Source organism: Chelonoidis abingdonii, chromosome 10 (assembly GCF_003597395.2).
Source record: "Chelonoidis abingdonii isolate Lonesome George chromosome 10, CheloAbing_2.0, whole genome shotgun sequence".
Taxonomy (NCBI): Eukaryota; Metazoa; Chordata; order Testudines; family Testudinidae; genus Chelonoidis; species Chelonoidis abingdonii.
Genome location: NC_133778.1, coordinates 1,372,488 through 1,389,910, shown reverse-complemented (window position 1 = coordinate 1,389,910; position 17,423 = coordinate 1,372,488). Strand labels below are relative to the sequence as shown.

The following is a 17,423-nucleotide window of genomic DNA, read 5'->3' as shown; positions in this document are numbered from 1 at the left end:
GTACATTAAATAATACAAAAAATCATATTTAATATTACGTAATATATGAATCCATAAGATAAAAAGGGTAATTTTACATATAAAAGATATTAATTAAATTATTCGGCAATTACTCTCTCACTTTACCATGTGAATTTGCTCTTTTTTATCTACCTGTAAGAAAAATTAAGGAGTTTTTACAAAATAAATATCATAAACAGTTTTCATCTTATTTTAAAAAAGTAAAACATTGTTGAACTGCTGGTCCAAATATATTTATTACTCTTACTTTAACATAGAATGAAGCCTGCAGTCCTGGAGTTCTCTGTCGCCGGCAGGCACGGGGCCGTAGTTTCTCTCTGGCTTAAGCCGTGGCCCTGCACCTGCCAGGGACCGAGAACACCGGTGCCCACAGTCTGCAGCCCCAAAGTTCTCTGTCACCGGCAGGTACGGGGCCACGTCTTCTCTCTGGCTTCAAAGCTAGAGAGAAGCTGTGGCCTGGTGCCTACCGGGGACAGAGAACACTGGCGCTCGCAGACTGCAGCCCCGGAGAAGCCAGAGAGAAGCCATAGCCCCGCGCCTGCCAGGGACAGAGAACGCCTGTGCCCACAGCCTGCAACCCTAGAAAAGCTGGAGAGAAGCCACTGCCCTGCACCTGCCAGGGACAGAGAACACCGGCGCCAGCAGCCTCCAGGCCCCGGAGTTCTCTGTCCCCAGCAGGCACAGGGCTGCGGCTTCTCTCCCCTGCTGGGCACTAGGTGGGCGCATATAAATGCCCCGGCAGGTGCCATGGTGCCTGCGGGCACCACTTTGGGGACCACTGCTTTAGAACTTGGTGGAAGTCTGTTAGTAATGCACTTTCCCCTTATGAATGTGGGCAGCATAGAAGGAAAGTGTGACAGGTACTGTCAAAATTAGGGGATAACAGGGTGAAATGAGGACAACCAACTTTGACTAAAGTGTTACATAATATACTGGTACATAGAGGACCGTGTGTGAGACAACACATTCCTTTCTCAATATTTTTACTAGTTTCTTTCCATGTGAAAATATGTATAGGTTCGTGATCTGACGTATTTGTAGGTTTCATCTTTCCCAGAGACCATTCTGCATCTTTTTCTACAATTATCAGTTGAAGTGGTTTTCTGACTTCAAGTCAGGTTTAATGGACTTCTGGCAAATGTCTGCATAATTTAGGGCAATGTAAACATGCAAAGTATCAGATGCAAATATCTTGACATTTTTGAAAATACACAGATGGAATATCAACTTCGTGAGGTTCCATTGCATCTTTTCAATCTAGTGGAACCAGTAGCATTATTTCCTTTACTGAGTGTGTGCATATTTTTATCTCATAAAAATATTAATGTATTTTACTAACAAATAGAGATTTAACTCAACAGATTTTTAAAAGATTACATATAATTTATATAATTTACAATAATTTATCTTCCCATTTTCCTCCACTTGTAGGAGAACAATGATGTTATGCTATTGTGCAAAGTGGAGGTCTTTTTATCCTAGCACTCAACAAGATTGATCTTTTCATTCTAGGAAAAACCTGTAGCCCAGAGCTGAATGGCAAATTGGTATTATATTTTAATTGAATTTCAAGGCTGTTGTAAAATTGTTCAGAATAGTCTTTAAAAAAATAATGTACCCAACCATTGCCTAATTGATGCTGACACTTATTGACCAGAGAATATGGCTAATCAGCGTACGTACACCAAACATGGTCATGGCCGTCATTTTGCGAGTACTGTTGTGAGGAAAGTTACTTGCCCGACCGATCTTACACATAGTAACACCAACCATATACACACATGCACACACCTTCAGCGTAGAAGTTCAGTTGGAAACCTTTTTAATCTTATGCCAAGTTCTTTCATGATAATACATTATCAAGTGACCTTTTTAAATCTTAACCAGCTTCTTTGAAAAACATTTTCCTGAACTTTTTTTTAAATTTTAATGTAAAAATGCTTTGAAGTTTAAAATTTATAGTCCCCTGAAAGTTAGACAAGAGAAGGGAATGGGTCATATATCCTTTGTGTGTGTGTGTGTGTGCGCGCACGCGTACCCCATGAGACAATACATGCCTTTAAGGCAGCACCTTGTTATTCCGACCCATCGAATGCCACGTTGCATTTGCAGGGAATCAAACCTAAGATGAAAAAAAGATAAGAAAATTGGCCCTAATGAAATCCAGAAGAAGCAGGCACTTTCACCATGAACTTGGAAACTCACAGCAGAGAACTGAACTTTAATTCAAACCAGTCCAAATGCCAAACTGTGAGGCTTTGAAGTCTGTAGAGGAATCAGTGAAAATCCTTTGAGCTAGACAGAGATACTGATGTACTGTTTTTTTACTTTAACTCCTAATATTCTTGACTACATTGTATTTAGAATAGAAAGGTACCTTTCTATGTAACAAGATGAGGAAGAAAAATGTGCAACAATGGTTGGGATTTTAAAGGTCGTGACTGATGCATGGGTTTGATAAAAGTATGCATTCAAATGAAGAAGTAATTTGGATAGTTGGCATCATAAAGTAATCTACTTATGATAAAACAAATGACTGCAAATTAAATTCCTAGTTTTCTTCAAGTTCAAAAACCATTTCAGATAGTACCATTTTCCTAGTTCCAAAGGGAAATTCATAATTTAGGGTTAGGATTTTCTATTGATTATTATACCAATAACCTTAAAATAAACAAACATGTTTGAGCTAAAAGAACACGGAGCACTTGTTGCACCTTAGAGACTAACACATTTATTTGGGCATAAGTTTTTGTGGGCTAAAACCCACTTCATCGGATGCATGCAGTGGAAAATACAGTAGAAAGATATATAAACACAGAGAACATGAAAAAATGGGTGTTGCCATACCAACTCTTAACAAGACTAGTCAATTAAGGTGAGCTATTATCAGCAGGAGAAAAAAAAGACTTTTGTAGTGTTGATCAGGTTGGCCCATTTCAAACAATTGACAAGAAGGTGTGACTAACAGTAGGGGGAAATTAATTTGCAAACTGGACACCATTAAATTAGGCTTGAATAAGGACTGAGAGTGGATGGGTCATTACACAAAGTAAAAACTATTTCCTATGCTAATTTTTCTCTAAGGTGCCACAACGACTCCTCGTTCTTTTTGCTGATACAGACTAACACAGCTAACACTCTGAAACATGTTTGAGCTAGAAGTTTGTGTTAGACAGAAGAGCCAAGATATCTTAATACCTTGGGAAGTGGAAATAATTAGTAATTGTGTTTTGAGTTGTTTCAAAAGCAAGAGTTAAAAATTGCAGAATTGTTTTATCCTTAGCTGTGCCATTTGTACTATCCATAACTGAAGGCTGAAATCATAGACAGCTTAGAACATGAGTATATTTCACTTTGTTCTGAAGTTGGGGTGACATCATTACTGATAAATTTTAAAAGAGATCACTTCAACCACCAATGGGCATTCCATATGACAAAACTGATTTGGTATTTCTTTCAGTGCTTGGCACTGTTCCATGGTATTGTAACAATGGATATGCTTGCTTAAAACAGTATAACATTATAATTTAGCTAACCATTTACTGCACTAACATTCCACAGCTGAATTCACCACTAAAGTATTTGTCCAATACAGATTTCATAGATTATGAGGAAGTGAATTAAACTCAAATGTATGGCATATAATTAAAATAATTTCTTAAATTATCAAAATGTTATTGGAATCCATTGTTGTTGCTACATAGTTATAGAACAAACTGTTGTAAAGTTCAGTTTGTTTCCTAACGTGTTTTATAAGAGTAAATAATGTTCCTCTTCCTTAAACTCTCATAACATTTTAAAAGATTATGTTTAATTACAGGGCACAAACCTGGCAAGGAAAATCTTAGTAAAAGTGTGAAGATTGTGTTCAGGTCCTTATTACAAGGCTAGAACAATTACCTTTAACACATGAAATAAGGTTTTTCTAGCACCTTGTTGTAAGTCACTGTAAGAACGTATCCACAATGGAGCGGTAGCAGTTGTGTTATCTTGTCTTTGGTTTACCTTGGCTACCTGACAGTGATCTCCTGAAGCATTAATATTCTATGTATAATTTTATTTTAATGTTGTTCACCTTTTAATTTAAATTATAAGTCAAATAAGTATTGTTTGTTGGAAGATTCTTCTTGTACTAGGTTTCTTACAGACCTATGTACATATCATAGAAAACTAGATTTTTTTAAATAATCTATTTATGCAAAAAATATATGTGAGAGATATGCAGAACTGTATTTTTGGGGTTTGGTTTGGTTTTGCTTCTAAGACTTTTTCCATAGAAATGTCACCTTTATATTTTAGATTTTATGTGCTCTGCCTATTTATGTCTTAGCTAAATTCCTAAACATATTTGGCATAATAAATTATTGTAGAGACAATTACTGCTACAAATGGAGGGCATGATTTTGAGAACGAGATTAACAGCAGGTGTAGATGATGTTTTGTTATAGGATGCCAACAGTAGGGGAAATGTTTCTAAATAAAGTAAAATGCTATGCATCATTTTGCAGCAGGCATCAATAGACGTAAAGATTTTAGAATTGTTCATCAGTTAGAAAATTTAAGTAGTCTTTTCAATGAATTGTGCAATATTATATATAGTGCTTTGATTTCTGAGGTGAGGGCTAATAGATTTTAAAAGTTGCAGAAATAGACTAAATCAAAATTAAAGAAATTATCAAGATTTCAAATTAAACAATAATGAAATCATTAATTGAAGGTTTACTACAGTGAATTTTAACTGCTGCATAACTGTTCAGCTTATTTGTGATTGTTTTAAGATTAACTGAAAAGGTTTAAGAAAGAAGAATGTTGCTTAAAAAGTGTAATTAGTGCTTGTAATTTATATAATTCACAACATTTGAAGAAGAAAAAAAGGTTCGAAGCATTCTGTGTTGCAATTCTCTTGGTTCTTCTGACAGTCCCAGCACCCACCCCACACACAGGCAGAAAGAGCCCATTCTATATAAAATGCTGCTTTATTCTCCTACCTTTCTGTCTGTGGCCTTTGCAAAATGCACCTGTCTTTGCAGTGTCAAGGAATCACTTCTAATTTCTCCAGCATTTTCTTCTGGGGTTCATGCTCAATTTTAGTCAAAAGAGTATTTTCCCCCATGTACTTAATCTTCCAAAAAAAAAAACAGCAGGTATGTTAGGTGCATCTAACAAAATGTTGTCAACAAGTAAAACACTAGAAATGTAGCTCAGTAGCTCTGTGGCTTTTGTTCAAACCTTAAAAAAAGATTCACGTATAAAACTTGAGCCTAAAGGAATTCTTTTTGAGAGCAGTATTAGGGAGTAAAAATAGGAGGTTAGAATGCAATGGGTGTTTAAACATAGGGTAGCTGGGAGCGAGGCTCACAGGCGGGGTAGACAAACTCACGATTTCTAAAGACAGCAGTGTGGACACTGTGACTCAGGCAGTGGGTCAGGTTCTCATGCCCACCGACACCCTGGGTCTGAGCTCACGTGACTAGCCAAGTCCCACCAGAGCTGCAACATCCACACTGCTATTCTTTAGCACTCCAGCTTGAGTCCCATTAGCATGAGTCTGTCTACCTGGGCTGAGAGGCTCTCTCCCAGCTGCAGTGTAGACATTCCCATAGAGTACAGTTAGTACAGTCCAAAATCGTGTGGATGGTGCCATAGGCCCCAATCCTGCAGTCAGATCAGTGTGGCTGGAGCCCTGTGCCCTTGCTGGGACAGTGGGACCTCTGCATGGGTGCCAGCGTATGCTTGATTAGATCCAGTTGTAGCACCAGGGCAGTATTTTAGACCCCTTTTTTGTCACGCCAGTGGTGTCTTATTTGTGAGTTTTTGGAGCAGAGATTGTGTCTTCCTAATGCATTTATCCAGCAGGTAGCACAGTGGCACCCAATCCTGTTTGCAGCCTTTGGGAGTAATGAAGGGAGTAACAGCTGACCTAAGACTTAGGGCTTGGCTACACTCACACTTTACAGCGCTGCAACTTTCGCGCTTAGGGGTGTGAAAAAACACCCCCCTGAGCGCTGCAAGATGCAGCGCTGTGAAGTGTCAGTGTAATCAGGGCGGCAGCGCTGGGAGCGCGGCTCCCAGTGCTGCACGCTACACCCGTAAAGGATGTGGTTTACGTGCAGTGCTGGGAGAGCTCTCTCCCAGCGCTGCCGCTCTGACCACACTCACACTTCAAAGCGCTACCGCGGCAGCGCTTTGAAATTCCAAGTGTAGCCATACTCTTAGGCTAGAGTTTTGGGCCTGAGGCATGAATCAAGGAAAGGATTCAGGTCTGGATTCCAGTGCACTAAAATCTCATGTGCTGGGTTTCATGGAATTTTGACCACAGATTTGAGCAAGCATTGTTAGCTTAGGGTTCTTTGTTTATTTAAAGCTTTTTGCATGAGATTTCAGCTACATCTGAGTGGGAAATCTACCCACTCTAAATTTTGTATCAACCTAGAACAAAAATTGGAGGAGGAGTGAGGCTTAGATCCCAGGATTTGCATCCAAACCCTGCCCTCAGATTTGTCAGGTAGTTCGGACTCTCAGTTGTGTTTCTGGCCCAATTCTAATTACACTGATTGTCCTGGCCAGGTCGTCTGCAGCTCAAATTTCTCAGACTTTTGAGGGCCTAATGATCACCTGAAATGTTATTTCAAATATTGAGCAGCACTAGTTACCTTTTAAAACATTACATATTTGGAAGCAGCAAAGAGTCTTGTGACATCTTATAGACTAACAGACGTATTGGAGCATGAGCTTTCATGGGTGAATACCCACTTCGTCAGATGCATGGGACATGCATGCGATGAAGTGGGTATTCACCCACAAAAGCTCATGCTCCAATGCATCTGTTAGTCTATAAGGTGCCACAGGACTCTTTGCTGCTTTTATAGATCCAGTCTAACATAGCTACCCCTCTGATACGTTACATATATGCAGTAGTAGTCATTAAGAATCTTGCATTTGCCAACTATTACAATACTGTTACCAGAGAGATCTCCTTTTTTAAATAAAGGGGGAACTGAGAATCTCAGATACCTGTGTGTGTGATAACTATTGGCAAATACTGACTTTTAAGGATAACCACGGCACTTCCTCTTTTCAGTTTGTTCGAATAAGTTTCATGTTCTTAATTTTCAGCAAACTCTTAGCAGTTCATATGGGTGTATGTATTCTTCATGCCACTAGAGGGTTTCTTTTAACTTCTGTCAGGTCTGCATGTAATTGATGAATGCCACTGATGATGTGAGTGAGATGTGCTTATTGCTCACCTGAAATTTGCTGCTACTTCACATTACTCCAGTATGCTAATATTTGGAAATCAACAGAATAGTATATTCTATGATGCATAAAAAAGAAAAGAATTGTCAATCACTGGTCATATCAACTGTTTGTATTGGCATGTTCCATATAGGGTAATATTATAATTACACAATTTAAAGTTGATTCTGGTTTTCACTTTGATTGGAGTTGGGGTGATACCATGCAACAGGAACAAATACTAGCAACTCTCAAAATATCATAACCCTAGTTCTGAAAAAATCTGATGAGTTTAGCAGTTTTCCTTTGGCTAGAAACTAAATAGCTCAGCAGTACTTCAAAGCACAGAAAAGAAAACCTTTGCCACATGCACTTGCTTCGAAACTGCTGCTTAAGTTCTTTGTGAATGAGGTGGTTTTTACTTAGAATGTCTTTGGGTTTCAGTAAAAAGATTTTCTTGGCTTTAAAGTCATAAGCAAAAAGTCCTAGTAAGGCTTTATTAAATAATAATGTGTGTGGAGGAAAAGTTTACATAGCAATAAATTAATTGAGGAGAAAATTAAAATCTGGTCTTTCTGGAGTTTTGACAGCAGTTAAAAGCTCTTTGCAGTGCAGTACAGAAAACAGCAACATCACTCAAATTAGAGCTGTGACCCACAACCACTGCAAAAAAAAATTATTTTTTCTGACAGAGTAAGGAAAGTGAAGTAATTTTCTTCTATGTGTCTTTATAACAGTGCTGATGAACCACCAGTAATAAATGCAGGAGCTCCTTAGATTACCATGGCAATCTTATGTGAGGAAGTGAAACCAAAAGACTTTTCAGACCACACACTACTCAGTTTTTTCTTTCGCTGTTCTGAAACTTTTTATTTTTCCCTGTGCATGAATGCCACGTTGTTCACCTTTAGTGACCTAACCCCAGTTTTTGCTGGTGTACACTGGGATTCCCTTTGACATGGCAGACAGTATTTAAAGCCCTGTGAAAATCGTACACCACTTGCCATCAGTTCCTTGTGCCAGCTTGCAGTATATACTGCTAATACAGTAATACTGTAAAAAGCTTTAAGGAAACTAATATAAGTGCATAGGTATGATCACCAGTCCCATTGTGTGCATATTTTGAAGAGAGGGTTAACATTTATTTTACACAAAATGCAAAATCACATGCTTGGCTATTAAGGGTTTTCCTAATTAGGAGAGTGAGTTAGAAACTGGAAATAGAGAGTACTGCCATCTCGAGTTTCATTGACATAAGACTTCAGAAAGGTAGAATGTCATTACCCAGTTTCCCCTAGTCATTCCAGGAGTGTCCTGGATTCTTTAATAATCATAGTAATCATTACATCTCGTCAGAAAAAAGGAGCAGGCACTGGAAAATCCTATTTTATAGGGAATATGAGTTTTGTGGATCCTTCTTCTTCTACCATTCATGTCACTTACCAGTGACAGTGTGGATGATTGCAGTCACTCGAGCCAGTTTTGTGAGTATGTGTGTCTGCTCATTTGCTATACACTGCATACAAAGTGAGTGTACCATCGAACTGAGCCGTTTACAAAGGCATTCATCCAAGAATACTTCCTGGAAGCTTTCCTAGTCACGGGATTTTGTGGGTCTGTATCATTTTTATTGAGGCAGGTTTGGTTCTCTGTTTTAAAAGGGCATATTTTCAGTTCTGCAATGCCTTTAACAGTGAGATTGGCATAAACTGCAATTTTTTATTCCGTATTCAGCAGCTCATTTTGCCTAATTTTCATCATGACGTGAATTTTTTTCCAATCTATATTTTGAGTCGGAACTAAGGTTGGGTTGATTTTTAGGGGGCAGGAAAAAAGATAAACCAATATGATAGTACGTTTGTACAGAATATAACATTGAGATTAGTGTCTGTTGACACTTGCAGAGAAATATTTTCTGTATTCCATTTTAGTTTTATTTCTTGTTCCCCTCTGACATTGTACCACCCTAAAATGGATTGAGTTGCTTTGTGTCTATATAAAAGTAAATATATATATGTGTGTGTCATTTACCTAATTTCAGCAATATTAAAGCTTCCTTTTGGTCTATCCATGTATTTATAGACCACTTGTTTATGGTAACACGTTATTGCCGGCTTTCAATCACTTGCTCTATTACTAGTTGAGTGGCGGTTCTATAAAGGAAAAGACAGACATCGTGGTTTTCCTCTGTCCCAGCCACACACAGCTCTGCACTGGATAGTGCTTGTGGCATGCCAGCCTTTAATTATGATTAATGAAAACTGTGGGATGGAAAAAATAAGTGCCTTTGCAAATGCTGGAGAAACATCGTTGCTGCATCTAGGGAGACAAATGCCATGCAGGGAGGTTATTAAATTATGGCTTTTCCACTTAGTCACTGCCAGTTTACCCTATCCTTTCCCCTTTCATCGCTTTCCCTATCTCTAACTTGACCTTCAGCACACAAAGAACAAAAGGTCTGAGATGACCAAACAGAGAGTCAGTCACGCCTGGAAATCTAAAATTTATTGCATGGTGGGCTATTTCCCTATTCAGATTGTTATACTGTTAGTGGTTGAAATAATCAACCCCACTGAATAAACATTACAAACTGGCATTGACTTCAGAACAGAACTGCATGATATGACATACCAGTGTGCTCTGTTAACCAGTTCCTAGTGTTCTCATCGTCTGAGAAGAGAAAAGGGGAAATGACCTTTGCTAACTTCAAAAATAATGCAATTTATAATCGTTTGCTCAAGGTGATCTCAATGTTCCTCGGTTCATTCAAGAGCCAGACAAAATAATCAGTCTACCATTGTTACATTTTTGTTGCAGAACGGTAGTAATGCCAATTGCCAATGAATTTGCCCCAGATGTTGTGCTGGTGTCATCTGGTTTTGATGCAGTGGAAGGCCATCCTACGCCTCTTGGAGGATATAATCTATCAGCAAAATGTAAGTTGCAGCTTTACAACAGGGCAGATCCTAAACTGGTGTAAACTATCATTGCCCCATTAACTTCAGTGGAGCTGTTACAGTTTACGCCAGGATTCTGTCTCTTCATTTTTAAATGTAAACATTTCAGAAATCTGTGTGTACCTTTTGTTGTTTCATTGTGTAATACTTGGCCTCCTGGCTGAGGGGTGAAAACATTATCTAAAGTTGTGTTTATTTCAGGCCACCTAAAAAAATAACATGAAAAATTCTTCTTCTGTTGGTCTATTGGTGCATCTTATTCTTATAAAACATGATTCATACTCAATTCTAAATATAGAAAAAGATACTTACCAAATAACAATAAGTGTGACTTTTCACTCATGCAGAAATAAAGAAAAACAAAATGTGAAAAGCAAGCAGTGTGTGTTTAGCTGTCCATTCTTTCCTCCCAGACTCATTGTAAACAATTCAGGTTGATGATTTTACTCTCTGTCTTGGCAGGTTATATAATTCAGATCTCATTCTTTTTCTTTGGGATCCACACCGTGCATTGCACAAACGCAGAGCCAAATGTTTTCCCCTGTTAGGCTGGTGTAAATCTGGACTCTTTCCATGTAATTCAGCAGAAAACAGGATTTGACCCACAGAATCTAAAATCAGAAGGAATTTTTATTGTTTTGTTGTCTGTCCTTAAAAGTCCTTTTAAAAATTGTTAAAAGGAAGTAGAAGTCATGACTTTAATAAAGATTTAAGTGAAATAGGAGAGCTGTAAGAGACAAGTTATTTAAAGGTATCCCCAAACACTTTGTAAATGATGATACCTTGTTTGCTTTTTTGTTGAATTTCTCTAATTGTGTACGGCTCTCATAATATGTAAAATTGAGCTGAGGGGAATTATTATGTAGTTGGTTCAGTCAATAGGTTTTGTCCCAAAGCTGTTAATTAATACATTACGGTACAATTACAATACATACAATATTGTTGCTGCAAAGGTGTTTGTGAGCCTTAGTAAAATAGAAAATAGAGAAGTCTGAAGGAGGAGGTAATGCATTGGTTTTTTTCAGATTTGAATCTGTCATTTAATCCGTGGGGGGGAGGGGGTTTAAAGTAGAATTAAATATACTGTGTGTCAAATGATGAAAGCCCAGGTGCCCGAGAGATTTTTATAGCATGTTGTATATGTGAAGAAGCTGATACTGAGCATTAGATGTCAGATACTCATGGAACATTATAATCCATTTTTTTCCCCACAAATAGAAGCACAAACCACAGATGGTTTTCCCCCCCCCACCCCCCACTATCTCCTGTACTGCATTGATTCTGGAAAGCATATTATATATAATATAACATAAAGATCAGATAAGGTACAAGTGACCTCCTTCTAGTCTCTTTCCTTCTCTCCCAAAGTGATTATTTGCTACTATAATAATTCAAAGCATTAAAACAAAGTGGGGCAAATTCTGACCTCAGTTATCCTGGTGTAAATCTGAAATAACTCCAGTGCTGTTTATGGAGGTACTCCAGATTTTCACCCCTGTGAGATCAGAATCTGTCCCATAATGCATACATGTAATCGGATCCAAAGGGGAGCCATAGCTGAAATTCTGAAATGAATGTATTAAAATAAAACCTGGCTTATATTATGTGTTTAGTCCTCCCAGATCCCTTGTGGGTTTTTTAATATGATGTAATTCCTTTTATAATTCTTTGATCCTTTGCCAGGAGTCTGATTCCACTGTCAACCTTTGCCCTTTTGTTGCATTTCCTGTTTCCCTGTTACAGGCTTTGGGTACCTGACGAAGCAGCTGATGGGATTGGCCGGAGGTCGAATTGTTCTGGCCCTCGAAGGAGGTCATGACCTGACAGCCATTTGTGATGCATCTGAGGCATGTGTTTCTGCTTTGCTGGGAAACGAGGTATAAAGAAAACTAAAGACACTGTGAATGGCTGTATGTTGACAAATTTAAGATGCTACAAGTTCAACAACCGTATTGCAAAGCTAAAAATTATCAAAGTGCATTTTGCCAGCATTAATTAGTAAGTTCCTAAACTTCTGAAACTTTTTGATCTTTGTTTTTAGTCCTTCCTTTAAAGGAACAATATCAGTGGAGAGCACAGATACGTTGTTTAAAAAGCGTACCTTGCCACCCTTATCAACAAATTAAACAATAAGAATTGAGTGAATTTTAAAAGCAAAATTTGTTTTTGCCACTTGTTTGTATTTTGCATTTTCCTCATCCTGGACAAGGACAACAAATTAGTCATCCAAATAAATATGTCTATGGCCATTCTCTGGCCCTTTTTCTCCTCATTGCTGTCCTTACCCAGTGCAGTCAGGATAGTGTCCTTTGTGCTGTTTGTTTCAATATTTCATTCCGTTTTATTTTTTGCTGCCCTCAGTTTTTCAGTATGCTGCAGATTTCTGTATTGAAAGTGCCTAGCAGTATTATGGAAGTTATCAGTGGAAGGGCTGGAGCGTTTGATAGCTGGACTGGGGACTATTTAAGCTGTTGGGCCCCATGGAAGTGTGAAAATCAGGTCTAGTTCTTGACATCCAGGAAACAGTTGAACCTTTTGGTATGGGGAGGCCACTTCCCTTTCTGTTTTGGGCAGGAGCGGTAAGTGTATGGGGGGAAGGAACAGAATTCCTCATTTCCCACCCCAGCAACCTATTGCTCCCTGCCACTGCATCCAGCAACAAGAAATAAGTACATTATAGTGGGATGTTTCTACCAAAATTATCAGCAACGAACTAGTTAACATTAGAATTGTCAGACGGGAGCCCTAGGAAGTATCCACTATTAGCTCAGAAGATGTCATTGTAGCAAAAGCTCTCAAGAGCCTTTGAAAAAATCAGTGTTGAAGATGAGTGAAGAAAAGCAATATCACTTCTATTCATTGCCTGGATCATACACAGCTGAGACTTGCAGCAGCATGTGAAAGTGATTAGATATATTTTCCAACTGGAGCTATGCTATTAAAGTGGGATATCATCACAGATTGAATCAGTGTGCTGTGTGAATTATTCTGGGCTGTCTTTTCGATTAAAGGATCACCATGCATACTTTGCAGTGTATTTAAACACAAAGGTCTATTTGTCATTCTGCATGGGATATGCATGGATAACTCCCATGCAGGGCTTGGTAGATCTACATGGTAGATCTACTCACCCATGCTCAATACAACTGCAAACTGATGACATGAAGGCCCCTCATTCAGTGAGTCTTGAGACATCCAGACAAATATGTCATGAATTCAAGCAATCTTGAAAGGCCCGGACATCCCTGAGAGGAGAAAAGGAAGCAATCAAGACAGAGAGCGAGTCTGACTGCCCATCAGGTGAAGGAGGATGAAGACCCTTTGCCTTCCTTGGAGGAAGAGAGTTTGTTCTCTTGTCACTCCTCCTTGCTGAAGAGACTACAGAGGCAACAGGTGGAGGACTATAGGGCCAAAAGCCTCCAGGTGCAGAGCCATATGGAGGAAAACCTGAGTAATCTTTCAATTCTGGAGCTGTCTAAGTTGAGAATCATGACTGCAAAGCTGACATTGAACCATTAACAAGTCATAAACCTCTTTGATGTGGAGCTGCAATATAATAACAAGGGACCTGCTTTTCACTGCTCCAAGAAGTCCACAGTGTGGGGTTTGATTCTGCATAGAAGCATGGGTGACATATATCTGATAAATGACTGCTCCAGCCAGCTCCATAACTGTGGAGTCCAAAACATTAAGGGCATTTCTGCAAGCAGAAAGATGATTCTGGAGAAGATCTTACTAATAAATCCAGCGGACCCTGGTGAGAATAGTCAGGACATGATAATGCCTGTTCCGAATTCTCTGTGTTCCCCTCTACCAGAGCCTTCAAAGGCTGTTGATTCCTTGAGCTTTGGCTTAGCAGATTTGTCACGTGCCCCAGTGGGGATGGTTGAGCTAGCCAGTCTCTACCTAAGCAGCTCTCTCCTTCTTTTGGCCCCTAGTAACTTGGGAACCAGCCACAGTGGCATCCCACCCCATTCATTGGTATGATGCTTGTCAGAGCCCCTCGTTCTTTTGTACTACAGACTCTCAGACCTCTCATCATCAGAGGCAATTTCCTTGGCTTCATCCAAACCTTGGATCAAAACTTCTCTTCTGCAGCCTCCCACCTTTGCAGAACACACAGTTCAAAGCTCTGAACAAGCCTTATTCCCCAGTGATCAGCTTGGTTGGAATCATTTTTTATAACACATCTTTCTGAGGTTAAGTGCTCCGAAGATTTTATTTACCTATATTATGTTTTGCCAGTAATCACTTTGCTGGGTTGAAATGGTTCATATATTTAGACAATTTAAAGAAGAATGTTTGATTTGTTGTGTTTTGGTGGGTTTTTTTATTTTTTATTTTTTGTAATTACATCAGAATATCCATAAAGAACTTAAAAGCTTTTAAGGATGGACCTGTTCTTGGTTTTGATAAGCTGGTTATAAGACTGTGCAGATACCATGACAATGTTCTTTTACTTACACACATCAAAAAGCAGGAAGCACTGGTTTTATCAAGGTCTTTTATAAAATCTTTTTAATGCAAGGAAGTTGGAGTGAACCACCGTTGCTGTATCCTGCGGGCCCTTTGATGAAGTTTGATATACAGTGTGTTAGACAATTTTGCATGCACGCACATGGACAGCCAGCTGTGGATAGCAACAGGCTGAAGGGGAAATTTGCTAACTTAAGATATGACTAAATTATATAGTGAAACAGAAGGAGATGAAGGGGGAAATGCAGGCCTCACAAGCTGAAATCAAATTCATCAGCTGAAATTAAAATTTTAATTTTAAGAAAATGTCTGTGTGTGGTTGCAAAGCTTAGAGCCAAGGATAATTCCGAAGCGTCAGGAAAATTAAAATATGGTTGTAACTGCAAGCTTTATGCACCTCAGAATATTTTAATGTAAAATGATTTAACAGCATCAGAAGTTTAATATTTTTTTAGTTACCATTTTTTGATTTGTTCAAAGCCACTACAAATAATTTGACTATTGTTGGAAAAAATAAAGGGCAGGATCCACTGAGGACTTTTTCAATTTATGTAACTTATGGCCAACAAGCTGCAACTTTTATTAAATAGCATAATGAGATGACGCCTAAAGGCAACATTTGCTAACAGTTCCGAAAAGCAGAGGAGGCAACAGCAGCACAGAACAGACACCTGGCCTCCCTCTACCTTCAATATTAAGGTACCAAACATGCTAACTATCCAAGTTCTACCATGCCACCTTTATTTCAAAGCCCGTGTCTACCTGTGTTTTTACACGATTTAGATACTAGGCAAGTTACTGCATCTGGAAAACATCAAAAGTTGCAATGAGAACTGAGAGTTTGGTGAAGTACCAGCCTTTCCCAACCACTCCAAGGATACCAAACCACCATTATCTCTGCTGAATATAACTGCCACCTGGGAAGCAACTTTTGATGCACTGGACTCTAGTGTAGCTTGTATATGCCACCTACAAATCACCCAGTCAGTTTTCAGTACACTCTCTATTTCAGTGTTACAGGTTACATCTGAGGTTGGATTATCGTAAGTAATCCACTCATGCCTCAGCATCTTTCCGTAAAAGAAAGAACAAAAACACTCCATTCCCAGTTGATGTCTTTCCTGACATGGTCCACCAATCTGTTGGCACATCTTCAGGAGAAACTCACGGCTGTGTTTCAGTACAGTCCAATATCACTTAACCCAAATGAGTAATTTGAGGTTTACCCACAATCAAATGGGGTGGGATGAGGTCATTAGCCGGAGCTTGCATATGATGGTAATCTGATGATTCCATGGCATGTGCCACCAGATGCTCGACTTAAAACTGGATTCTGTCCAAAAGGGAAGCCAAGCTGTGATTGCCGGTGCTGAACAGCTGCTTGTACCCGGTGAATGATGCTGTTGCTTAAAATCCAAACTATGTATGAAGACCACTGAAACAGTCTTTCCAACATTAGGAGAAAATGCAAGCACAGGGTCTCGGCCAGGATGAAGAATCATAGTGCCAGGACAGATAAGTATGAAGGGTTGATTGACCCGTCTGGAAGAGGGGACGCTGTGTCCTGTCAGATGTAATTTTGAACCTAGCGGAACACTTCCATCCAGTTCCTGAACATCTTAGTTAGGGAGCCTGGCCACAGCAATACTGGCAGTGATACCTATCAGGAGTGAAAGAGACCTCAGTGCTCCGTGGTCTGAGTTCACCAAGGCAGTCCCGGCACCGCTCACCTAGGCGGTACCGGTCGTACTCACGGCACCGATCCACCTCTTGTCCTGCCCGGTACTCTTGGTACTGCTCCCGGCACTGAGACTCTTGCAGCCGGTCCTGCCGCAGACCGTCGAGATCCAGGTCGACCTCCTGGCACAGAGCTGGTTGCAGGTCCCAGTCTCGTTCTCGGCACCGCTATGACTCCCGGAACCGATCCCCGGCACCGAGGAGATCTCCAGCAACAAGAGCGAAGGACTCATACCAGCCTCACTCGGCTCCTCCTTGGCCGTCCCGGCACCCTTCCATGTCCTCTCAGGTGGACAGTGCATACGCCCTAGACGCTGATGTGCCTGCTGCATTGTTCCAGGAGCCCCAACCTCAAGATCATGGGCCGCAGCAATGGGGTTTCTGGACGCCCCAAGGCTCTCAACCAGGTCAATCGCGTTTGGCCACCTCAGAACACCGGGGGCCGGAAGCCGCGATCACCCGCCCCCCTCCTCCCCCTATGGAGGAAGGGTTAACCCAGCCTCAGGATTCCCACATCCCCGGGGAGACGCAGAGCATCCACCAGGCGGAATCCTCATCAGACCCGCTGGTTCCAGGTCTCTCCTCTTCATCCTCCCCTGACGAGGCTGTAGCTGGAACCTCTTCTATTGGCCCTCCTCTGATTGACCGCAGGGCCCACCAGGACCTCCTCAGGCGTGTTGCACAAAATATGAACTTGCAAGCCGAGGAGGTCCCGGAGGTACAGGACCCAGTGGTGGACATTTTGTCATCGGGTGCCCCCACTAGAGTGGCTCTTCCCTTCATTAAGACCATACAGGCCAACGCCACATCCATCTGGCAGTCTCCGGCCTCTGTCCCACCGGCGGCGCAAAGGGTTGAGCGTAAATATATGGTGCCCTCCAAGAGCTATGAATATCTCTATGCCCATTCTCCTCCCTGCTCCCTTGTTGTCCAGTCGGTCAACGAGAGGGAATGCCATGGTCAGCAGGCGCCAGCCCCTAAATCAAAGGAGGTGAG

The 17,423-nt window shown here is 40.4% G+C and overlaps 1 protein-coding gene across 10 annotated transcripts in view; it reads left to right on the top strand.

The window, feature by feature from the left end:
- Positions 1–17,423, top strand: part of HDAC4 (histone deacetylase 4) — a 494,934-nt gene that overhangs the window by 459,434 nt on the left and 18,077 nt on the right. For all 10 annotated transcript variants that reach the window (XM_075069863.1, XM_075069860.1, XM_075069862.1 and 7 more), the window contains 2 exons: positions 10,075–10,193; positions 11,958–12,091. In XM_075069863.1, the coding sequence (XP_074925964.1) occupies positions 10,075–10,193; positions 11,958–12,091 (253 nt within the window). The remainder of the gene's footprint in view (positions 1–10,074; positions 10,194–11,957; positions 12,092–17,423) is intronic.